Here is a 27,090-nt window from a genome sequence, read left to right on the forward strand (position 1 = left end):
GTTTTTCACTCCAGATCTCATGTTGAAAACTAATCCTCAATGTAGCAGTATTGAAAGGTGAGGCCTTTAAGAGGTGATTGGGTTATGAGGACTCTGCCTAAATAAATTGAAGCATCATTTATGGATTAATGAATTAGTGGATTATCACAGGAATGGGACTGGTGGACCTTTAAGAATAATATATATACACACACATATATATTTGTTCCATCGATCTAAGTTGGAAGGGAAGGTTTAGTAAGAAATATGTAGTATGATAACTAACTGGTGGAGCCCTCTGATGACTGATGATTCTGGCAGGTGATTTTATCTGCTCTATAATGTCAAAATTTAAAAATCATAATTATGAAAATTTTAACTATAAAATGTAATATACTATAAAATACAGTTTTAGATTTATTCTGGTACCTCATAAGTTTATTGGGGCAGACTATATAAGACTATAAATCTTTAATCTATAAGCATTAGATTTTGGTCACAGTTTTGGCTAAATATTTAATTTTTAAAAGATTAAGCTAAAAGGTGTATTATTTGGTACTACACTCATTGCTATTGCTATTATTCTTTTGCTGCTAGAAGTTGAAAAGTTTGTTTCCTTATTGAGAATATAAATAAAACAAATTACTTTGTGTTAACTTTCAATATAGACCAGGTCTTTATGCTATGTTTCTTGGGCAGGGAAGAGGAGGTCTTACCTGGATTATGTTGCACAAAACAAACAAATGAAAAATAATGTAATAGCCAAGCTCCCCCCTTGACCCTGCAAATAGCTTATAGAAGTTGCCTGAGAGTATCATATTATAATTATTCTGCTTAATTTGCTCTTTATTTAGATTTAAAATACATCTTTCATATATTGTTTAAAAGGAAAAAGGAATCATGTCAAAATGTTTCAGGAAATGATGTAAGTTAGATATAAAGAACATAGTTCTGATTTTGAAGTGTTAGTGGAACTCAAACAGAAATGATTAGTGCTCTCTTAAGATCATGACATGATTCTTAAAGTGGCTATTTCAGAGCCTAGAAATAACACTGTGTTACTGACTAATGTCTACAGAGTACTGCAAAAGATGCTGAATAGAAAAGCAGGTGGTGTGAAAATTTTAATTTTTAAATAGCAAAGCCCCTGTCTGGGTATTGTCAGTAACTTTCAGAAATCCTAGAGAAAATGATGATTAGGTCAACACAAGGAAAACAGCAATTAACAGAATAGGAATTGCAAAGAGCTTCAGCCAATGGAAAAAGAAGCAAGGCTTCTGAAGTCTCCCGACCACTCGTGTCTGCATGGGTTTCAACGACCGGTCCCACTGGGTCAGGATGGCATTTCTGGCTCCTGGCCACTGCCCTGGGCCCACCAGCCTAAACTGGTAGGGACTACAAGGGCCAAAATAAACTTCCATGGCCAATTTGGGATCTGTGAGAAACAGCCATGGGATGTTGGGCTTTGCCCCAATGAAGGAGGAGAGTTCATCCATATAAACAATGTAATCTGTCTGTATGGTTTCGCTTTTGCCAAACCTGGAGATGGGAGAGAAAACACCACTGTGGATACCCAAACTCTGTGTAGAAACAGAACAGAGAAAATGGCTCGCAACTTTATATCAGTGAGAATTAACATCAATCTCTCTCTCTTTCTAAAAAAATTTCCCACACTACCCTGACAGACAACATCAATTTCTTGTATAAGGAGAATGTCATTTGTTTATCCTGTACTTTGTGGTTTTTTTAAAGAACTTTCATATTGGTTTCATTTGGAAATACCCCAACACTGCAATGCAGCTAAGAAAGACATTTTTTATCCTTATTTACAAATGGATAGATTGCCTCTTGCTCAAGTGACCCTTCTATAATAGTTCATGGCCACTGAGCTAATTAGTGACAACTAGAAATGGAGCCCAGTTCTCCAGATTCATTCTCACTTTTCTGAGTCATTTTCATTAGAGGTATACCTTTGAAATATCCTCTACATCTTAGAGGATTTATGGGCTAGAGAATGGAAGTCCACATCCGTGTGTTCCCAAACTCCTCTGATTTCAAATCCTTTCTGGGTCTCCTTTGTATGATATATATTACAGGAGGCATGGAGGGCTAAAACTGTCTATGTAATGTAGATTCTCAATCCTATTATTTACTCTGTGCCTTGTACTAAAAAGAACTTAATACAATGTCAGAAGCAACGTAGGTCTTCAATTAATATTTGTTGAATGGATGAATATAGCTTGTAGTTGTCATTCCAATGATGTCATTCAGGATAATTTAAGATTAAGACAGTTCCAAGCATTCATAAATTCTCACTTTTCTATGGAAATCCTACACTCCTATTACAATAGGTACTCTTACCATTTGCGCTTTTTCTCCATTTTCTCATTAATATCATTCATCATGTCTTCCATAGAAGGCAAAGTACAAGTTCCTGATAAAGAAGGAAAGACATGATGGTAATTAAATGAGTCTGGCATAGGACCAGCCTGTAATTTTCCCTTTTTAATAATGAGTTATGAATTACATTAATTGGTGTTCATTTTCAGACAGACGTCAAATTCAGTTCTAGTCTTCTCAGAACTCATATTTGTCATAATAATTAAAAAACATTACCTAAATAGCTTTGCTCTTAAACTGGTTACAAGATGTTTCAAAACAGTTTCATAGATATATTTTAATCTCAGTCATATTTTAAGAATGTTGTCTTTTAAATTATAGCCAAACAGAGGTGAATTGGCATCACTTTTCCAAGATTTATGAAGAAAAATCTTCATAGAAATTAATCCTGCTTTGCCAGAAAATGGAATTTCCAGAAGATAAGATATAGAATTTGGTGAAGGGCTAAGTTTTTCTATGGAAAGCCAGTAGTTCTTGAATATGACTGAGGATATGGACTGTCCACAAGTCACCAAGGACATAAGGGAGACCCAGGAGACTAGATCTGACTTGGGGCTGCCCCAGGATCCAGGTTTACATAAGTTTGCAGAGTTCTCTAAAACCCAGACCAAAACAGCCTTTTGTGTCCAGAAATACTTCAAATTTAGGATGATTTCTTTGGTAATCTTGGAATCAACTTGAAAGAGAATAAAACTCTTAGCCCAGATATGATTACTCAAGACCTACAATGGCTTGCTTAATTTCCCATTTCTACACTTCTTACAGGGAGGGTCACTTGAACAGCTTTTGTAGATATGGTATGGTTCCAGGCCTTGGAACTTGTCATGCTTTTCAGAGGAAGAGATTGAAAAGAAAGAGACTGTTTTTTAGCCTGCCAACTACTGCCATTGGGTTGCTTGTAACTAGCCCCTCTTGTCTTGGTACTCTGGTTTTCCAAATCTAGGTTGTTTGCCTTGTGTCTCATTTCCCTTAAGACAGCCTGTGCCGTGTACATCAATTTTCCCCATAAATTGCCTTGTTTCCTTTCTTCAGAGCCCAAGTTACAACTCTTGTCCTCATAGAGAGTAAGGGTCCCACCCTTCCTTTAATGCCAGCCTCTCTGGGTCTGAACCCTAAGTGGAATCCTGAGTGAAATTTCATGCCATTACCTTCCTGGCTACCTGGTCGTGTGATCTGCATCTCCCCACAACTGTATTCCAGCCTGCTGCTGGGGGATGCTGCCTGCCTTTCTTGCCTGACCCCAATCAAGTTTGTTGTTTCCTTTGTAAAATATAAGAACTCAGTATTCTTATGTATTACAGACTGATCATCTACTACACTGAGCACTTTCTGTCTCTATTGATCCACTGTTTGTTCTTAGCACTTTCTGCCTCTGTTGATCCACTGTTTGTCCTTTTTTTGTCAGGGAAGAAAATAATAGTAGAAAAACCATTACCTTTCAGCAATCATATTTTCCATGACTGTGGATATTTGAAGTTGGCTGGATGTTGGCTCGTAAACATATTTTCTTATGAACTTTTCAAGCAATGTAATTCTACTGAGTTTTGCAATCATAATTTTATAAAGTTGTCATTCACTTAGTCTTAAGTGGATGTAAGCTTTGGTGGTCTCAAGTCTAATAAATGATCTTGGGTAATTATCAGCTGTAAGAAGTTGTAAGTCACAAAATACCTCCTCTAATAATATCTTGTAGTATTTCATACAATAATCCAAACTGGTATACTTTAAATTGCTAACAAAATATAGCACCAAAGAATATAGAATTATAAATTTTCAAAACTGAAGGGGACCTTGTAACTAGGATTATTGTTTTCACAAAGATCCAAAGTTATTGTCACTGGCATTCATCTTCGCAATCCATGAGCCTCTTTATTGACTTACCCTTTATTACTTGTGCTGCCCAGCGGGACTGGAGGTCAACTGTGGGAATGGCAGCCCCAAGGGACTGGACAAAGCCAATCACTGCTATGGTTGACTTCTCAAGTAGAGGAGGAAATACTCCTTTAAATAAAATGATCTCATTGTTTCTGCTTTTGATGATAGACTCATCAAGGAAGGGGTAGGCAAAACTATACCCTGTTGCAAAGATTACACAGTCAATGCCCTCAAATATGGTCCCATCCTCAAAAATGGCCGAGGTCTCTGTGAATTCCTTCACGTTAGGCTTTACGGACACAATGCCACACAGAATGCTTGCTGGGAGCTCATCATTAAATACAGGCTCTTTCCTCAGGACTCTGTATGGAAAACAGAGACAATTATTGGAAGTGTAATATTTCCCTCTTGTTTCATTGGTCCATATATAAATTGATAAGGAAGGAAAAAATGACCCAAGATTTTTTTTTCTGAGGCATAGAGTATCTCCAATATGGCTGAAGAACAAAACTGATGGGAGGCAACATTGGGAAGTAAGAGAAGTTGTTATTTGCTGGCCCCATCTCTATTTTCTGTGATCCTTCTCTTCCATGGAGCTCTTTCCAAATCCCGGAATAAAGGCTTATGCCCAGTTCCCTGTTAAAGCCTGTTTCAGGAAAAACTCTGAAGTGAGGGTACCTCAGTGTTTACATTTTTAAAGTTGCTACTTATTCAGTGGGAACCTTGATAAGATTATGTTTTTTAAATTCTTGGTGTCTCATATTTCTCATCTGGAATGTCAGTAATGTTTGTACTACCTCAGAAGTTCCCTAAATGATATAAAGAGTTTTGCACAGTCTCTAGCATATGCATAGAGCTCGAAAATGTTAACTGTTATTCTTAATTCAGTATACTCCAAGGTGGTCATCATACTGTGGAGAAGACCAAATAGGAGGAGGAAAGTCAAAGGTGTGAGAGCTGCAGCTGGGCTCTTGAGGGATGAAGTATGAGCCCCATGCAGACAGAGGCACCAGTCAGGTGAAGGAGGGAGCACCCAGGAATTTAAATAAGGCCAGAGGGAGGGTGCCAGTTTGAGGCTTTGGCGACTGCAAGTCTGGAAATAGAGAGCTTTGGACTACTTTTTATTCAATAATATCTGTAGTGGGAGCAGAGAAATCTGAACCCAGGGATGAATGTGAATACAGTTGAAGGAAAGAGTGTTGTTCTTGTATGGCTGTGGGAGCTGTGAGAGAGTGCTACAGGCAGATTCCACTGGAGAACAAACTGAGCTGGACAATGAGATTGGTTGGAATCTTACTTGGAAAAAGGCTTGACTCACTTGCACTTATTACCTGCCATTTATTTGAAACCTGTGGCCATCAGGTTTTTACCTCCACCATCACCACGCTGAAACTACTCTTGTCAAGGACATCAGAATCAGGCTCCCAGATCCAGTGGTCCACCCTCACTTTCCCTTTTACTCAACTTAGCATTTAACATAATTGATGGTTTCCTCTTTCTTGAAACACTGTATTCATTTTGTTTCCAGGTCATCACTCTCTCTCAGTTCCTTTCCTACTTTGCTGGCTATTCTTTTTCTGTCTCCCACAGAAGTCTTCTCCTCTTCTCCTCTTCCTGACTTCTGACAATGGCATACCTCAGGACTCAGCCCCCAGACCTTTAGTCTCCTCCATTTACACGCATTCTTCAAGAGATGTCATCTAGTTCCATTTCTTCAGGAAAAATTTTCTCATGACTCCAAAGTTTTAACTTCTGGTTTGAGCCTCCCTCCTGTCTTGTGTTTCCCACTGCTGGCTCAACATTCTTCTACTGGAATGTCTAATAGGCATTCCAACTTTAATATGTCTAAAACTGTACTTCTGTTCCTCCTGCAGTTTTTCACATTTTAGTAAATGTCAATGTCATCCTTTTTCAAATATCTTGAAGACATTCTTACTCCCTCCTTGCTCTCTCATCCTCTATCCAGTCCACAGAAAATCCTATTTGGGTCTACCTTCAAGCTATCCAGAAATCTGCCCAATTCTGACCACTCACTGCTAACAATTTTGGTCCAGACCAACATCCCCTCTGATTCAGGTTTTTGAGAGTAGCTTTTTAACTGGTCATTTCACTTCCTTCCTTGCCCTACCCTTACATTGAATGATGACCACAGCAGCCGATCAATCTCTGCAATGCTAATTTAGGTCTTGTAATTCATTTGCTCAGATGCCTGCTGTAATTTCCCATTGCTTTCAGAGTAAAAGCCAGAGTCCTTACAATGATCTACAAGGCCCACGCCATCCAACAATTTTTATGTCTCTGGTTTTATCTCCTGGCATTCTCCCCTCATTCTCTTTTCTCAAGGAAGAGAAGCCCCATTGTTGTTTGTTGATCATGCCAGCCCTGCCCGTAAATGCCCTGGCTGTGTCCTCAGTCTGGAATACCCTTCCCCTGAGACCCTCATGGCTCATTCCTTCAACTCCTTCAGAGGTTTTCTTAAAAGTCTCCTCCCTGAGACGTACTCTGAGGACTTTATTGGAAATTGTCCTGACAGCACTTGCCATTACCTTTATCTGCTTTGTTTTCTTCCCCAAAGCACACATCGCCATATGATCTTATGCTATTGTTTGTCTGTTTCCCACCACTTAGAATGTAGGTTCCATGAGGACAGGGATTTTTGCATGTTTTGTTCACTACTATATCCACAGGGCTAAACACAGGACGTGGCATATAATAAACGTGTAATAAATGTTTGTCAAATTAATGAATTCACTTTGATGTAAACAGCTCGTAACTTGGGTTTTTCACCTCTTGTCAAAGTCATTTCTTGTTATGTTACTGGCTTGGAGGACGTTATAGGAGAAGATGGGAAGGAGACTGAAGATGCAAGCATTGGTAAGTATGTGTTTAGTGAGAGGGGTCCATTAAGGGGTGGGTGATGAAACGAAAAGGGAAAGGTAGGACATGAAACGTTCTCCTGATGTGCTTAACTTTGCCATTAAGTGACAGGTAGTAGAGCAAGTGGCCAAGAGTGAGAGGCTCTAGAATCAGCAGATCTGGGTTTGTTTTGAACGTTGCTTCTACTTCCTGGCTGTGGGACCTTAGTAAAGTTATTAACTACACTGAAACGCAGTTATCTCATCTCTAAAATGGAGATACTAATAGAGCTCTCTTCATAATTGTAAGGATAAAATGAAATAATATATGCCAGAGCCTTAGCAGAGTCTTGCTAAATCTCTGACATGTATAAAATGCTTAAAAGAGGTTAACTTTGATTATCATTACTCCCGGGACTAATTCCTGAGGCATTATATAATTTTCCAGCTGTGTAAATATAGTAAGGAGGATTGCAAAATAGGAAATCACTCTTAATTTGTGCAGTTCTTTATCTTCTGATATATGAGTTGTGATTGCTAATACTTTCATTTGTTTTGGGCTTACAGGACATTAAGGGTTGTTGACACTGAACTAAAAGCCAGCAGGCATATCACGTTTAGCTCTGCATTACCCATTTAAAGGCATCAAGCCATAGTTTTCATGCTTGAATCTTGCATTCATCTGCTTCACGTACAACCAGTCAGAGATGGCTGTCGGTAAATTGTTCTTGAGGAAGGTTCCAAATCGAGTGACGAGCAGCATGTCCCAAGGATAACCATTGTCCCAGACCCGGCTCATCACCCAGGAGCCACTTCTGGAACTGATCATGACCTTAAAAAACACCAATTGAACCATGAAATTAGTGACCATTTGTAGTGGATATTCTGGTGAGCACCCCAGATCCCTCTTGAGGAATGGATCTATTACCCCAGCTGCAGAAAGTGGTGTCAGAAGACATCTCTCAGCTGTCAGTCCTTTTTGACCATTGCTTTGGCTGAAGAGAGGGGCCTCACCCAACATCTTCTACTCTTTCTGAGTTTCCTCCATCTAGTGACTGGTCAATGCGGGCGTATAAAGGCCCAGTCCCTCACCTCAAATTGGGGCAATGCCAAAGGACCATCCCAGCTTCAAAGTAAATGGAAGCTTCCTTCCCTTCCTGTGGAAGTATTGATCCTGAGAGTGTTCCCAAATAAACGTCTGAACTTTACATCTACATCTTAGGGTCAGCCACCCTGTCACAGTGCTGCAGGCAAATTTTCGTATTTTAATCAATCTCTGCTACAGGTAACTAATAACTGAATTCTAGTCATGTTTTCCCTAGCGCTTATCTAACTATTGCTGTCTACAAATAAGCAATTATGATCTCAAAATAGGCATTTTAAAGCAAAATGCCTGCTACTATCTGGAAAGAAGGTGAGAAATTTGGAATCAGAAAACCATACACTCAAACGCTGGCTCTCCTACTTATTAATGATGTGATTTGAAAAAATTCCTTTAACTTCTCTAATCTTGTTCCCTCATTCCTAAAATGGAGAGAATCGAATTTGCCTCATCAAATTTGTGTAAGCGTTAATTCGATGTGATAAACTATGTCACATGGCTAACGTTACCTGGCAGATAGTATGTGCTCAGTAAATGTCAGTTTCCTTTCCTTCCCCTTCTGTTATGCTAATCCATAATAGTGTAGTTTTCAGGCTTTCTTTGTCTTTTTTAAAACCAATTTTTATACGCCATATCACTTCAAGGCATTTGTTATAAGAGAAACTAGGCAAGAAGAGACTAAAGGAGTCCGGGCATGGTGGCTCACGCCTATAATCCCAGAATTTTGGGAGGCCTAGGTGGGCAGATCATCTGAGGTCAGGAGTTCAAGACCAGCCTGGCCAATATGGTGAAACCCTGTCTCTGCTAAAAATACAAAAATTAGCTGGGTATGGGGTGTGGTGGTGGGTGCCTGTAATCCCAGCTACTCAGGAGGCTGAGATGGGAGAATTGCTTGAACCTGGGAGACGGAGGTTGCAGTGAGCCGAGATTGTGCCACTGCACTCCAGCCTGGGCAACAGAGTGAGACTCTGTCTCCAAAAAAAAAAAAAAAAAAAAAAAAGAAGAGACTAAAGGATCAATTAATTAAATAGCCTCTGAAATTGATCTTCCCTTTAATGTATCACATATGCAAATAATCACATATACAAATAGAAATCTCTGAAAACTATGAGTTCATCATAAATTTCCTAAACCCAAGAAGCTGAAATAATGATTTACCTTTATTTACACAGAAATCTATTTTATCCTGTCATTCAAGTCCTTAAAATATGTGATATAATCTGATCCCAATCTTTCTTTCCTGTAACGCAATCCTATGACTACTGTTCCTTGGATTCGGAAGCTTTGGCTTTCAGTTCTGTAACCCTTCAGTGGCTCAAACATTAATTTTCTCAATGACTTTCAAGAAGACAATTGACATTTCTGGTCCTCATTTATCCTTTCTGTTATAAAACTACTTTCTTCCCACAAGCAAAGGAGCCCATTTACAGGAAGGTATTTGAGTACCATAATGCATCATACAAATTGTTAGCATTAAGAACCTCCATTCCAGCAAGATGAAACTATAACCTACAATAGTAAAATATACAATGCTCATTTTCTTGTCTTCTTGCCTCTGCTTGTGGCATTTCCAATTCTAAGAACAGCTTCTGTCGCCTCTTCAGTCTCATGATTTATATTTATTGTTCAAGGACTGGTTCTGTTCTACCTCCTTTGTGAAGCATCCAGTTTTGGAATCATAGCATTTAGTGCCTGAATCACTTGTTTATCCTTTTCTCCAGTGGCAGCTCTTGTTCCAGAGCAGGGATCATGCCTGTTATGTTCACCACTGTCTTCAGCACCCAAGCCAGTGCCTGGCACATAGTAGGCCCTCAATAAGTAGTCATTGAATAAATGTGTGCATGCATCATAAATGAATGAATAAATGAGCCACTCTGTATTGCTTAAGTCTTGTTCAAAATCTTTAACTTTATAACAAGCCCAGAAGTAGGTTCTATTTTTATCTGTTTTACCATTGAGAAACCTGCCTCAGGGAGATTGAAGGACTTGCCCGAGTCTAAGAGTCATAACCTTAACCCTAAATCTGTGCTAGTTTTAGAGAAATTGATCCGAGATATTAGGCATCAAATGTCTTGAAGAAGGAGATTGTTGAATGACAGTTACTCCTTGCTGATATTCTGCCTTTGTCTATGAAGTGATTTAAAACCTCACCTGTTACTTGGGGAAGCTCAGCTATGTGAAATACCACTTAGTCTTTACATCAGATACCCTTCCCTCCTCCCCCACATTTCATATCACACCTTTCAAACGATAATAACTCTTCTGTCAGTAACGAGAGTCACCCGAGTACCCGGGGAGTAGTACCTGTTCTGCTGTGCGGCTGAGTTCTGTGGCAATATCACAGCCCGAATTCCCCAGGCCAACCACCAGGACACGCTTTCCATTGAATACACCTGGTTCTTTATAGTCCCTGCTGTGGAAGCATTTGCCTTTAAAGTGGTTTAGTCCTGAGTGAAAAGTGAGAAATATATGGCAGTTTGAGTCATATATTTAAACAAAGACTTTAACAGAAGCGACCTTGTGAATAGATGCAGTCACAATAATGTGCTATTTTAACACACCAAGCATATTAGATATAACAGAAGTATATTTTAATTTAACCTGCTTATACTTTTAGAAAAAAGAAGACATTATCAAGATATTCATTTTTGTCAGTTATGTGGCTAGCAGCTTAAATTTTGGCCTTACCTGGAAAGGACTCTTTTGGTAGGTTGGGATACACATGATGTCCGGAACAAACCATTACAGCATCAAAGACAGCCGATTCTTTTTTACCATCCCTTTCAGTGGTAACATCCCACTGGCCAGTAGTTGCAAAATCAGGACGTTTATTTACACTGGATACAAATGTCTAAGAGAAATACAGAAAGAAATCCCTCTTTTCTATGCTAGCAAATGGTTTTGGCAGATACAGTATGAAAAAAGAGAAGTGGGTTAAGAAAAATATTTAATGATTAAGATACATATTACAAATTTAAAATTCCCTCAGAATAAATCAAAACACTAAATGGTATCTGTCTATTTGTCCCTGCATGATTTCTTGTGCATAACCAGTATCTTCCGGAGTACAAGAGTGACACCCCTTGGAGATATGGCAGTGAATTCAATTATAATTTATAAGAGGTGCACATCACATATACTAGAAAATCTGATGGCCAATGATGTTCTGGATCACATTCCTGTATGTTCTGGTTCAGTATATTAAATAACTCAAAGATAGATGTACTGAACCAGAATATATGAAAACGTGATCCAGAAAATTATTAGATTTGTTAAATTAAAGTTAAAACTATTAAATTCAAATTTCTAACACACTCCTAGGTGACGCTGATGTCACTTGGACTATACACTGAGTAGCTTTGACTAGATTATCGATAAATATTTGTTCACAGCTAAATGGCTGCCTGTTGGTGTGCTCCCTGTTTTAAAAAAATCTTTCAATTCTTCTGATTATATTGGAAAAAGAATCTCTATTTGGTATTAATTGTTCTTAAAAACTTTATTATGTACTATTTCATACATATAAGAAAATACACAAACACATATATGTTACATTTTTGTTAGTTATGAAATATAATAAAATGAGCACTTATGGACTCATAAGACCTAATACATAATTTGTTTAGAATAACTGTGGGATTAGTTAATTAGTTATGCTATTATATATGGCAACTTTTTTTTGGATAGGTTTCTGTTTGCTGCTGGTTTACAGAAATGCAATTCATTTTTATATATTGATCTTATATACCACCACCTTGCTAACTCTTTTTGTATTGCTATGAATTCTAGTAATTTATATATTCTTTTGGATTTACTACATAGAGAATCACATTATCTTCAATAACTGTGTTTTACTTTCTTTTGAGTTGTCATTCTCTTTATTTTTCTTTACTTACTGCACTGTTTCTTAAATTTCTTAAGACTATTGAAAAGAAGTAAGTGCTATTGATAATAGTAATTAGGAATTCTTATCTTGTTCTGAAACTTTAAAGTGAATGCTTCTAACTTTTCATCCTTTAGCACAGCACTGACCAGTACCAATATAGTATGAGCAACATATGCAATTACAAAATTTCTAAGACCGGGCATGGTGGCTTACGCCTATAATCCCAGCGCTTTGGGAGGGTGAGGCAGGTAGATCACCCGAGGTTGGGAGTTCGAGACCAGCCTGACCAACATGGAGAAACCCCATCTCTACTAAAAATACAAAATTAGTTGGGCATGGTGGTGCATGCCTGTAATCCTAGCTACTTGGGAGGCTGAGGCAGGAGAATCACTTGAACCTAGGAGGTGGAGGTTATGGTGAGCCGAGATCACACCATTGCACTCCAGCCTGGGCAGCAAGAGGGAAACTCCGTGTCAAAACAAACAAAAAAAATTCTAATAGTCACATTAAAAACTGAAAAAAATGTATAATTTAACTCAATCTGTCTGATATGTTAACATTTCAAAATGTAATTAAAATTTATTAATAAGGTATTTTACTTTCCTTTTTTATAATAAGACTTGGAAAGTTTTTGTATATTTTATACTTATAGCACATCTCAGTTTTGTGACTAGTGGCTACTATATTGAACAGTGCAGATTTAAGATAAATTAAGATAAAGATTAAGATAATGTTTGCGTATGTTTTGCTGGTTCAAGACAATTCTGCTCTAAGTTTGGCGAGAGTTTTCTTTTGATTTTCTTTTTTTATCTTTCACGCATAAATAGGTGTTAAATTTCAGTTAATGTAACTGAATTTTAAATTCTGAATTTGTTAAATAAACGTGGTTTTCTGCCTATAACAGGTTTTTGTAGTAAAATATACATTTATATTTCTTAGTATTAAAATACTCTTGCATACTTAGGCCAAACTCAATCAAGACAGTTAATCTCTTTTTTTTTTTTATTATACTTTAAGTTTTAGGGCACATGAGATACCATCTCACACCAGTTAGAATGGCGATCATTAAAAAGTCAGGAAACAACAGGTGCTGGAGAGGATGTGGAGAAATAGGAACACTTTTACACTGTTGGTGGGACTGTAAACTAGTTCAACCATTGTGGAAGTCAGTGTGGTGATTCCTCAGGGATCTAGGACTAGAAATACCATTTGACCCAGTTAATCTCTTTTAATACTCTGTTGGATTCATTTTTGAAGGATTTTTACATTGATTTTCATGAAGGAGATTGGCCTGTAATTTTCCTATTTCATATTATCTTGTCTGCTTTTGATGTAAAGGTAATAATGTCATAAAATAACTTTGGAAATCATATCTCATTTTCAAGTCTCTGAAAGTTTCTAAAATATTGAAATAACTTGTTCACTGCAAGTTTGGAAGTACTCACCCATGGAACTGTTTATTTTCTTTATGGGAAGATTTTTAATTTCTAGGTCAAAAGAACTATAAATCATCAAACGACAATTCAGGCTTTCTACTTATTATTAAGTGAGTTTTGATAAGATTTGTTTTAAAAAATTGAGAAAATTTAACCAACTTAAAATATTACTTGGCAAACACTTTTATAGTATTCTTGTTATATTTTTTAATTCATCTGTATCCATTTTGTCTATCCTTTCCTTTGCAATATTATTTATTTGTGCCTTTGATTATTTTTTCCTTACACTGCCAGCTTTTTATCTATTGTTTATTTATTTATTTTTTGAGATAGGGTCTCACTCTGTCACCCAGGCTGGAGTGCAGTGGCGTGATCTCAGCTCACTGCAACCTCTACCTCCCGAGCTCAAGCAATCCTCCCACCTCAGCCTCCCTAGTAGCTGGGACCACAGGCATGTGCCACCACATCCAGCTAATTTTTGTATTTTTTGTAGAGACATGGTTTCTCCATGTCACCCAGGCTAGTTTCCAACTCCTGGACTCAAGCAATCTGCCTGCCTTGTCCTCCCAAAGTGTTGGGACTATAAGATGGGCCATTGCACTTGGCTCCTGTTGTTTATTTTATTAGTCCTTTCAAATAATTAACTTTCAATTTGTACATATGCTTTTTTACATTTTATAAATTTATTTTTATATCCCCTTCATTCTATGTTCTTTGAGTTTATTCTGTCTTTCTTTTACTAATTTCTTAAACTTTCTTACCTTATTTTTAAACTTTTTCATTTTCTAATATAAACATTTACATTTATAATTTTCATGAAAATATAGCTTCCTATGTTTCCCACAAGTATTGATACATAGACTAAATTAACATTCAGTTATAGATATTTTTAAATTCCCATTGAAATTTCTTCTTTGACCTATATGTTATTTAGATAAAAAGAGTTTTTAATTTCCAAATTCACAGGTATTTTACATTTATTTCTTTGGTATTGATTTCTAAATTAGTAGTAATTTAGTCTAAGAACTGTAGGTGGTCAAATTTTGTGAATTTTCTATGTATCCTTGAGAAGAAGGTAATTCTCTAAACCTAGAGTTAGAGAGGCCACACTGTTAAAAATGTTGACAAATTAGAAAGGGAAACTGAAAGGAACAAATGAGAATCCAGTAGTAGACATAGACTTCTTCAGCATTATGACAAGAGCTAAATTGTTGATAACATCTTACCTTAAATTGTATGTACTTCAGGAGGTTCTTTTCTTTGGCAAATGCACTGATATATTCCTGGATCTTGCTGTTGTGCATAAAGTTGGGGAAGTCATCGGGAAATGGGAAGTCTGGGAAACACATCATCTCTTTGGAAGAGTTGGAAAAGACTGATTTGTAAATGCTAGCCCTGCCCTCCTCTGCATGGTCCTGTGAATGTATAGTATCAAATGGAAGCGAATTGGTAAATGAGTATACTGATCATGGTCAGGGCTGGTTCCAAGTAATTACAGTCATCCCCTTGGTATCTATGGAAGGTTCCAGGACCTCCGTGGTTACCAAAATCTATGAATGCTCAAGTCTCTTATATAAAATGATATAGTATTTTCGTATAACCTATATACAGATACTTTAAATCATCTCTAGGTTACTTATAATACCTAATGCAATGTAAATGCTTAATGAATAGTTGTAGTGTATTGTTTTTTTATTTTTATTTTTTTTATTTTTATTTTTGGATTTTTTTAATCAATGGTGGGTTGAATCTATGGATGCAGAACTTGCAAAAACAGATGGCCAAGTGTATACTTATTTGAGTTATCCTTTATCCACAGTAAATTCGGTAAGACACACATAAATTAACTTCACTTCAACAATTGATGCTAATCATGGAAACTTACTAAGGGAACTTAGGATATGGAAGAATACCTTTCTTAATATCTTTTAAGAAAATATATCTTAATCTTTTCTAAGGGAAACAAATTTTAAATTTCATTATGTCCTTTAGGCCTATGTAACTAGAATCCTTTCATTCCCTTGAACCATTAAATATGGTGACAGAGATTTTTCAAAATTCAACCTTGCATAATTTCAATGTGTCAACTCATGAGCACAAGCATCTAATGGTCAATTTATAAAAGCAAACAGTAACAAGAGGTTGCAACTATTGATCAGATTTGTAAATGTAAGCATTTTAAGACCTAATTTTAAAAAAATTAACCTTAGAATTTCTATAATGTATAAAATAAGGTTAACTATTTTGAATCTAACACAGAATTTATGGGCATTGCATGCCTTTTAAGCACTTATGTAAGTAACAAAGTTTTAGCTTTCAATGATGTAAAAATATCTGAATTTGCTTTAACTCTAAGGAATTATAGAACTATGCTAATAAAGCCTTAGAGGAAATGTTAAGTGATGATGAATAAAGAAAAAGAACATTGAAGAAAGAATGATCAGCAATGAGAAGGTTAGGATATTGTGTTGTGGTTCTTTAGCCACACACTGAAATAAACTGGGAGCTTTAAAAAACACACTGAGCATTAGGTCCCACTCTCAGAGAATTTGATTTAATTGACAGCAAGTTTTAAAAGCTCTTCAGGTAATTTTAAGATGCAGCCAAGTTTGTCAGTCACAATGTAGAGTTCAACAAATAGAAGCTCATGACCAACAGGCTACAGTTACTGCGGAAGAGCTTACCATAGGACACATCTGTTACAGCTGTGAGCTCTGCAAAGCAAGCTGTTGAATGAATAAAAGGCATTAAGTTAAAAAAAAAAAAACTGGTTGGAGCATGATTAGGAAGAGGTGGAGCCTTGGTTTAGCTCTGTTGAAGCACCAAGGTACTTACATCTCAAGTTTCATGATGAAAGATCAGATTGTAGATCTCTATGTGTAGTTGCTAGTTCATAGTGGAAAGTACTGAGCACTAGAAACTTCTAATTAGAGCTCATCTAACTCAAAGTTGTCAGGGCTCCCAGAACATGAAATTTTAGTATAATATTGGAATATTACAATCACATCAAAAGCCAATGTGGCTGCAGTTTCATTATTGACAAATAATTAATTGGCAGATTAGTTGCCATGTTCATTTCAGAAAGCAGCGTGTTCTTTAAATAGGACATGAGTTTTCTGCTGCTCACATGGTTTGTTGACTCTGCTATAGGCATGTGGGATGGGGAAGTGCAAAAATTTGTAGCTTTCTGTGAGTTGGGTAAGTTTAAAGAGATGATAATCAGCATAAAGAGAGAAGAAACATTAAAGAAAAAAATTGATACATAGTCCAGAAAAAAATCAGAGGAAGTTAAAAAAGGGAGGTATTCCCAGAAGAAAGCCTCTATTCATAAAACTTCATGCAAAACTTCATATGATTTACTGATTTATTGTTTGGGGAGCTCCTGAGAAAAGAGGACATTTTACCCAGATCCGTGGCCTATTCAGAAATGTGCCCTGTGATTAGGCCGCAGATCTGGGTGAAATGTCCTCCTTCTGTGACCAAAGAAGGTGAGGGAAATACATCATCGTGGCTCTAGATCAGGGTTAGAAGTCAGAACTAGAAGGGCATAGAAAGTACTGTAGTAAACAGCTCCAACAGTTTCAACTATATGCACCCTTAGTGTTAGCTAAGTTTTAACCAATGTTTGGATCTCTCTGAAATTTAAAAAAAGTTAAGATAATGTAAAATGATGATGTTAGAAACCAAAGGGAAGGCAAATACACAATTAGAACAATTTTATAACAATCTTATAGTGTGAATACTCAGCCTATTGCTGCAGACTTCTAGTGATCTGAGAAACACTGCTGTTTGCTCCATCATTTGCAATCTATAAGCCCCCTCACAGTAGTAAAATAGGAAACGCTGAAAAACCAAAGGTATTAGTTTCTTGTGGCTGCTGTAATAAATTACCACAAAGTTAATGGCTTAAAATAATAGCAATTGATTCACAGTTCTAGAAGTCAGCAGTCAGGAATCACTATCAGTAGGCTGAAAACAAAGTGTGACAGTACCATGTTCATTTTCAGAGGCTCCAGGAGAGAATCCATTCCTTGCCTCTTCTGGCTTCTGGTGGATGCTGGCATTTCTTATTTTTTTCAGTGGCAAGACCCCTCTTGTACGCCTTCACTCATGGCTCCTCTGGCCATCATCAAAGATAGAGCATAGCATCTTCAAATTTCTCTCTTTCTGTTGAGGTCATCACATCACCTTCTCTCTTCTCTTTGTGTTAAATCTCCCTCTGCCTCTCTCTTTTAACGATGCATTCATTATAGCATTTGGGGCTCACCCACATAATGCAGAAAAATCTCTCCATCTTAAGATTTTTAACTTAATTATATGTGCAAATACCCTTTTCTCTTGTAAGTAAGATAACATTTACAGGTTCCAGGAATTTGGATGCGATATCTTTGAGGAGGGGCATTGTTAAATTGTTCAGCCTATTACAGGCCATCCTCTGGTTCCCAAGGATTCACATCCATCCCATCTGCAAAATACATTAACCCAATCCCAACATCCTCAAAGTCTCAACCCATAGCAGCATGAAATCAAGTCTCAACTCTCATTTATATATTTTCAATTCAAAAGTCCAAAATCTCATCATCATATAAATTATCTAAATCAGGTATAAATGAGACTCTGGATATGGACCAGGATGAGGCAAAATTTCTATCTGTGAATCTGTGAAACTAGAAAACAAGTTATCTTCTTCCAAAATACAATGGTGGGACAAGCATGGGTAACCGTTATCGACATTCCCATTTAACCGGGGAGGAAAAAGGAGGAAAGACAAGAATCACTAATCCCAAGCAATTTTGAAATCCAGTAGGACAAATTCCTTTAGGCTTGAAGGCTTTGGCTCGGGCCTCTGCCCTCAGGGCCTGAGGCTCTACCCTCTGGGCTATCCTTTCTTTTTCTTGAAGGGTAGCACATGTTGCAGTTCAGTTTTATCAACCTATGCTGCCAGGTTCAAATTTTAAAGCCTTCCTTGAGCAGCAAGAAAAGACAAATTAGCTGTCTTTGGCTGTGTTCCTCTCAATAGCAATATCAGCAGTGCGTTCTATCTTCAGCAACGTCTTGCAAACTAAATTTGAGTATGACGCTTTGGTTAAGATCACTGTGTATAAGATATGGCTGGCCAGGAGTGGTGGCTCATGCCTATAATTCCAGCACTTTGGGAGGCCGAGGCGGGTGTATCACCTGAGGTCAGGAGTTCGAGACCAGCCTGGCCAACATGGCGAAACCCCATCTCTACTAAAAATACAAAAATTAGCGGGGCGTGATGGCACACACCTGTAATCCCAACTACTCGGGAGGCTGAGGCAGGAGAATCCCTTGATCCCAGGAGGTGGAGGTTGTAGTGAGCTGAGATTGTGCCATTGCACTCCAGCCTGGGCAACAAGAGAGAAACTCTGTCTAAAAAAAAAAAAAGAAAAAAAAGAAAAAAAAAAAAAAAAAGAAAGACATGGTCAGCTCAATAGGCCACTTGGTGAAATGGCAACCAGCAATTTACAAAGGAGTTAAGAATAGACTGGAGAGAAAGGCAAGCTTGAATTGGGATCTTTTCTCCACCATTATCAGCTGTATGATTTTTTTCTTTTCTTTTGAAGCTTCAAATTCATTTGTAAAAGGAGAGAAAATATACCTAGCTTATAGGATTACTATAAATATTTAATTAAATAGAAAAAGTCATGTGTCATATAGAAAGTGCTTGATAAAATAGCCCTAAGTTTGGCCACAAAGAAACAAAAATAACAACAACCAAAAAGCCCTAAGAATCACCAGTGTGTTAATCTGAAGCCCTGTCAACACATTTTAATAACATACAGTAGGCTCCACAACATTGTATAAGATGCTGGGGGGTTTCACACCACACCTAATCCAAAACTGACCACATAGTTGGAAGTAAAGCACTCCTCAGCAAATGTAAAAGAACAGAAATTATAACAAACTGTCTCTCAGACCACAGTGCAATCAAACTAGAACTCAGGATTAAGAAACTCATTCAAAACCGCTCAACTACGTGGAAACTGAACAACCTTCTCCTGAATGACTACTGGGTACATAATGAAATGAAGGCGGAAATAAAGATGTTCTTTGAAACCAACGAGAACAAAGACACAGCATACCAGAATCTCTGGGACACATTTAAAGCAGTGTGTAGAGGGAAATTGATAGCACTAAATGCCCACAAGAGAAAGCAGGAAAGATCTAAAATTGACACCCTAACATCACAATTAAAAGAACTAGAGAAGATATATCTCAAAATAATAAGAGCTGTTTATGACAAACCCACAGCCAATATCATACTGAATGGGCAAAAACTGGAGGCATTCCCTTTGAAAACTGGCACGAGACAGGGATGCCCTCTCTCACCACTCCTATTCAACATAGTGTTGGAAGTTCTGGCCAGGGAAATCAGGCAGGAGAAAGAAATAAAGCATGTTCAATTAGGAAAAGAGGAAGTCAAATTGTCCTTGTTTGCAGATGACATGATTGTATATCTAGAAAACCCCATCGTCTCAGCCCAAAATCTCCTTAAGCTGATAAGCTACTTCAGCAAAATCTCAGGATACAAAATCAGTGTGCAAAAATCACAAGCATTCTTATACCTCAATAACAGACAAACAGCCAAATCATGAGTGAACTCCCATTCACAATTGCTTCAAAGAGAATAAAATACCTAGGAATCCAACTTACAAGGGATGTGAAAGACCTCTTCAAGGAGAACTACAAACCACTGCTCAACAAAATGAAAGAGGACACAAACAAATGGAAGAACATTCCATGCTCATGGATAGGAAGAATCAATATCGTGAAAATGGCCATATTGCCCAAGGTAATTTATAGATTAAATGCCATCCCCATCAAGCTACCAATGACTTTCTTCACAGAATTGAAAAAACTACTTTAAAGTTCATATGGAACCAAAAAAGAGCCTGCATTGCCAAGTCAATCCTAAGCCAAAAGAATAAAGTTGGAGGCATCACGCTACCTGACTTCAAACTATACTACAAGGCTACAGTAACCAAAACAGCATGGTACTGGTACCAAAACAGAGATATAAACCAGTGGAACAGAACAGAGCCCTCAGAAATAATACCACACATCTACAACTATCTGATCTTTGACAAACCTGAAAAAAACAAGAAATGGGGAAAGGATGCCCTATTTAACAAATGGTGCTGGGAAAACTGGCTAGCCATATGTAGAAAGCTAAAACTGGATCCCTTCCTTACACCTTATACAAAAATTAATTCAACATGGATTAAAGACTTAAATGTTAGACCTAAAACCATAAAAAACCTAGAAGAAAACCTAGGCCATACCATTCAGGACATAGGCATGGGCAAGGACTTCATGTCTAAAATACCAAAAGCAATGGCAACAAAAGCCAAAATTGACATATGGGATCTAAATAAACTAAAGAGCTTCTGCACAGCAAAAGAAACTACCATCAGAGTGAATAGGCAACCTACAGAATGGGAGAAAATTTTTGCAATCTACTTATCTGACAAAGGGCTAATATCCAGAATCTACAAAGAACTCAAACAAATTTACAAGAAAAAACACCCCATCAACAAGTGGGCAAAGGATATGAAAAGACACTTCTCAAAAGAAGACATTTATGCAGCCAACAGACACATGAAAAAATGCTCATCATCACTGGCCATCAGAGAAATGCAAATCAAAACCACAATGAGATATCATCTCACACCAGTTAGAATGGCGATCATTAAAAAGTCAGGAAACAACAGGCGCTGGAGAGGATGTGGAGAAATAGGAACACTTTTACACTGTTGATGGGACTGTAAACTAGTTCAACCATTGTGGAAGACAGTGTGGCAATTCCTCAGGGATCTAGAACTAGAAATACCATTTGACCCAGCCATCCCATTACTGGGTATATACCCAAAGGACTATAAATCATGCTGCTGTAAAGACACATGCACACGTATGTTTATTGCGGCACTACTCACAATAGCAAAGACTTGGAACCAACCCAAATGTCCAACAATGATAGACTGGATAAAGAAAATGTGGCACATATACACCATGGAATACTATGCAGCCATAAAAAATGATGAGTTCCTGTCCTTTGTAGGGACATGGATGAAGCTGGAAACCATCATTCTCAACAAACTATCACAAGGACAAAAAACCAAACACCACATGTTCTCACTCATAGATGGGAATTGAACAATGAGAACACTTGGACACAGGAAGGGGAATATCACACACCGGGGCCTGTTGTGGGGCGGGGGGAGTGGGGAGGGATAGCATTAGGAGATATACCTAATGCTAAATGACAAGTTAATGGGTGCCGCACACCAACATGGCACATGTATACATATGTAACAAACCTGCACATTGTGCACATGTACCCTAGAACTTAAAGTATAATAAAAAATATATTTATATTTTTAATATAATTATATTAATTATATATTTTTAATGTAATTATATTAATTATATATATTTTTAATATAATTACATTAATTATATATATTTTTAATATAATTATATTAATTATATTTTTAATATATAATATATATTATGTATTTTATATATATATGATTATATATAACATATATAATATATATGATTATATATAACATATATAATATATATGATTATATATAACATATATAATATATATGACTATATATAACATATATAATATATATGATTATATATAACATATATAATATATATGATATATAACATATATAATATATATGATTATATATAACATATATAATATATATGATTATATATAACATATATAATATATATGATTATATATAACATATATAATATATATGATTATATATAATATATAATATATATGATTATATATAACATATATAATATATATGATTATATATAACATATATAATATATATGATTATATATAACATATATAATATATATGATTATATATAACATATATAATATATATGATTATATATAACATATATGATTATATATAACATATATAACATGTATGATTATATATAACATATATAATATGTATGATTATATATAACATATATAATATGTATGATTATATATAACATATATAATATGTATGATTATATATAACATATATAATATATACGTTATATATAATCATATATAATATATGATTATATATAACATATAATATATATGTTATATATAACATATATAATTATCAATATATAATTATAATATTTATATATTTTATATATTTATATATATTTTATATGTTATATATAAATATATTACATATTATATATTTATACATTATATATAAATAAATTATATATTATATATAAATATTGTATATAATATATAAATATTATATATAAATATTGTATATAATATATAAATATTATATATAACATATAATATTTATATATTATATATAATTTATATATAATATATATAATTTATATATATAATATATATAATATTATATATAATTATATAATATATAATATGTATAATTTATATATAATATATAATATATAATTTATATATATTATATATTATATAATTATATATAAATATTATATATAATATAGAATATAATTATATATAAATATTATATATAATATAGAATATATTATATATAAATATTATATATAATATAGAATATATTATATATAAATATTATATATAATATAGAATATATTATATATAAATATTATATATAATATAGAATATATTATATATAAATATTATATATAATATAGAATATATTATATATAAATATTATATATAATATAGAATATATTATATATAAATATTATATATAATATAGAATATTTATATATACTATATAATATATAAATGTATATTAATATATAATTATATATAATTATATATTATATATTAATATATAATTAATTATATATAAATATTAATATATAATAATTATATAAAAATATTAATATAATTAATTATATATAAATATTAATATATAATAATTAATTATATATAAATATTAATATATAATAAATTATATAGAAATATTAATATATAATTATATATAAATATTAATATAATAATTGTATATAAATATTAATATATAATAATTAATTATATATAAATGTTAATATATAATAATTAATTATATATAATATATTATATATTAATATATAATATATAAATATATATTTTTATATAGTATATATTTATATTTTAATATATAATATGTAGATTAATATATAAAATATATATAAAATATATCTATATAATTATAAATATATAATTATAATACATAAATATATATTATACATAATTATATATTATATTATATATTATAATTAGATATAATGATATTATATATATTATGATATATAATATATAATCATATCTTATATATATTCATATTATATATAATTATATATTTATATATTTAATATATAAATATATAAATATATATTTATATTTTTTATAAATTTAATATATATAAATATATATAAAATATATATTTATATTATATATATATATATAAAAGAAACATACCATATTTTTAAAAAAAGATGCTGGGTGGTTTCAAGAGTTTTTTGCAGCCTGCAAAATATCTATATTAATAAGAATGATATCTCGTCTTTATAATATTTAAACGGCTGTTACAGACACTGTTTCATTAAATACAACCTTTTCATTGAGGTAAATAATATAATACTGATTTTGCATTTGAGGAGGAAATAGTGGCTTAAAAGGGTCATTAATCTTCCTAAATTTGCATATATATTAATGGGTTCATCAGAAGAAGAAAAATAAGACTCAGGCAATAAGGCTGGAAGACTGTACTGATTGAGTGGAGAACATAGGGAAGCCCCATTCCTGCTGCTGTTTGGCAACACATGAAGTGATTTAATGAGTGCATACATGCATGTCTGCTAATAGAACCCTTATTACAAATGCACGGGACAAAGGGGCATTGAAGAACTTCAAAGCAATTCTCAGTTTTGTAGTTTCACAAGACCAAAGTCAGCACCTGAAACTTTAAAATCCATGGTCCCAATCACTTTGGTAGCCTCACCAAATGAATGGGAAAAGCCAACAACAATGGAAAAATTATCTAGGAACCCATTTAACCAGAGGTGCAAGATCTCTTTGGGGAAAACCACAAAACGTGAATAAAAGAAATTGTAGCTGACACAAATGGTAAAACATCTCATGCTCATGGATTGGAAGGGCCAATATCATTAAAATAACCATATGCCCAAAAGACTTAATGCAATTTCTAACAAAATATCAATGCCATTTTTTACAGAATTAGAACAATTCTAAAAATTCATATGGAACCAATAAAGCCCAAATAACCTCAGCAATTCTAAGCAATTCTAAGCAAAAAGAACAAAACTGGAGGCATCATATTACCTGACTTCAAATTATACTACAAGGCTATAGTAATTAAAATAGCATGGTACTGGTATAAACATAGACACATAGATCAGTGGAACAGAATAGAGAAGTCAGAAATAAAGCCTCATCCCTATAGCCAACTGATCTTCAGCAAAGTTGACAATAGCATATGCTGGGGAAAGGACACCCTATTCAGTACATTGTGCTTGGAAAATTAGATAGCCATACGCAGAATGAAAGTAGACCCCTATCTCTCACCATATACAAAAATGAACTCAAGAGAGATTAAAGACTTAAATGTAAGACCTGAAACTATAAAAATTCTAGAAAAAAATAGGTAAAACTCTTTTACCTAGACTATGACTAAGAATTTATGACTAAGGCCTCAAAAGCAAATGTAATAAAAATAGACAATCTAAAAATCTTTTTCACATAAAAAGAAATAATTAACAGAGTGAACAGGCTACCTTCAGAATGGGAGACAATATTTGCAAGCTATGCATCCAACAAAGGACAAATATCAGAATTTATAAGGAACTCAAGCAACTCAATTTTAAAGAAGCACAGATAACACCATTACAAAGTGGAAAAAGGAGATAAATAAGCATTTTTCAAAAAAAGACATACCAATGGCCAATAAACATATGGGAAAATGCTTAACATCACGAATTACCAGAGAAAATGCAAATTAAAACCGCAATAAAATACTATCTTACACCAGTCAGAATGGCTGTTATTAAAAAGTCAAAAAGGCCAGGCGCAGTGGCTCTTGCTGGTAATCCCAGCACTTTGGGAGTCCGAGGCCGGCAGATCACCTGAGCTGAGGAGTTTGAGACCAGCTTTGTCAACATGGTGAAACTCTGTCTCTACTAAAAATACAAAAATTAGCTGGGTGTGGGCACCTGTAACCCCAGCTACTCGGGAGGCTGAGGTAGGAGAATCGTTTGAACCCAGGAGGTGGAGGCTGCAGTGAACTGAGATGGCGCCACTGCACTCCAGCCTGGGAGACAGAGTGAGACTCCAACTCAAAAAAAAAAAAAAAAAAAAAAAAAGATATTAGTGAGTATGTGGAGAAAAGGAAACACTGTTGGTTGGAATATAAACTATAGAAAACAGTATGGAGATTTCGCAAAGAATTAAAAATAGAACTACCATTTGACCCAACAATGCCCCTACTAGATATCTATCCAAAGGAAAATAAGTCATTATATAAAAATTTCCTGCACCCATATGTTTATCGCAGCACCATTCACAATAGCAAAGAAATGGAATCAACCTTGTTGTCCAATAAGGATGATTGGATAAAGAAAATGTGGTATATACATACATATATGTATATATACACACAGACACATATACATATATATGTATGTATATATGCACACACCATGGAATACTACCCAGCAATAATACAGAATGAAATTATGTCTTCTGCAGTAACATGGATGGGACTGGAGGCCATTATCTTAAGTGAAATAACTCAGAAACAGAAAGTCAAATACCACATATTCTCTCACTTATGATTGGGAGCTACATAATGTATACACATTGACATAGAATTTGGGAATAATAGACATTGGAGACTTGGAAGGGTAGGAGAGTGGGAGGGGGTTGAGGTATGAGAAATTACTTAATGGGTGCAATGTACATTATTTGGGTCATGGCTACACAAAAGCCCAGACTTAACTGCTATACATTATATCCATGTAATAAAACTGCACTTGTACCCCCTAAATCTGTAAAAAAAAGATGTGAAAAGTTATTGTGTTTTAAATGAGTAAATAATTATAACTACATAAACCTAACTAATATTTACCACTAATTTTATGTCCAAGTGGCTCTTATTAATGATCTATCAAGGGAGAACTGTAATGGAGAATTTCAAAGCCCATTGTCTAATTTACTTCTGACTTGCAAGGAGGTTACTTTCCAACCTGCTCTTGACACTGTACTTAGTGGATTCCAATTCTAACAGATATGATAACTGCCATGGTAGCAGGTTTGGAAACCTGTGTGCACACAGCGTGCTCTTATACACTTCCCAACCTATTTTCCTGTCTATTACAACAACATGCTACTCACTGAAAATTTCCACAGGCCCCCAATGTCATTGCTCTTCTCAAAGCAGGTGGGCTCCAGCCCCTCTTCCAGACAGCTCCTGATGGAGGCCAAGCCACTCACACCAGCTCCAATGATGGCCACTTTCTTCCCCAT

The 27,090-nt window shown here is 34.8% G+C and overlaps 1 protein-coding gene across 2 annotated transcripts; it reads right to left on the reverse strand.

Moving 5' to 3' along the window:
* Positions 1-834: 834 nt before the first annotated feature.
* FMO3 (flavin containing dimethylaniline monoxygenase 3) lies at positions 835-27,090 on the reverse strand. 2 transcript variants are annotated; one of them, XM_003824646.5, is made up of 8 exons: positions 26,959-27,090; positions 14,760-14,948; positions 10,900-11,062; positions 10,516-10,658; positions 7,742-7,941; positions 4,261-4,616; positions 2,341-2,413; positions 835-1,518 (listed from the first exon to the last, which is right to left on the reverse strand). In XM_003824646.5, the coding sequence occupies exons 1-8, from the start codon at positions 27,088-27,090 to the stop codon at positions 1,176-1,178; spliced, it is 1,599 nt and encodes a 532-aa protein (XP_003824694.2). In that variant the 3' UTR covers positions 835-1,175. The 2 variants fall into 2 exon arrangements, with proteins under 2 accessions (XP_003824694.2, XP_014197589.2); XM_014342103.4 differs by lacking the exon at positions 26,959-27,090 and adding an exon at positions 17,526-17,597.

Source organism: Pan paniscus, chromosome 1, assembly GCF_029289425.2.
Source record: "Pan paniscus chromosome 1, NHGRI_mPanPan1-v2.0_pri, whole genome shotgun sequence".
Classification (NCBI taxonomy): domain Eukaryota; kingdom Metazoa; phylum Chordata; class Mammalia; order Primates; family Hominidae; genus Pan; species Pan paniscus.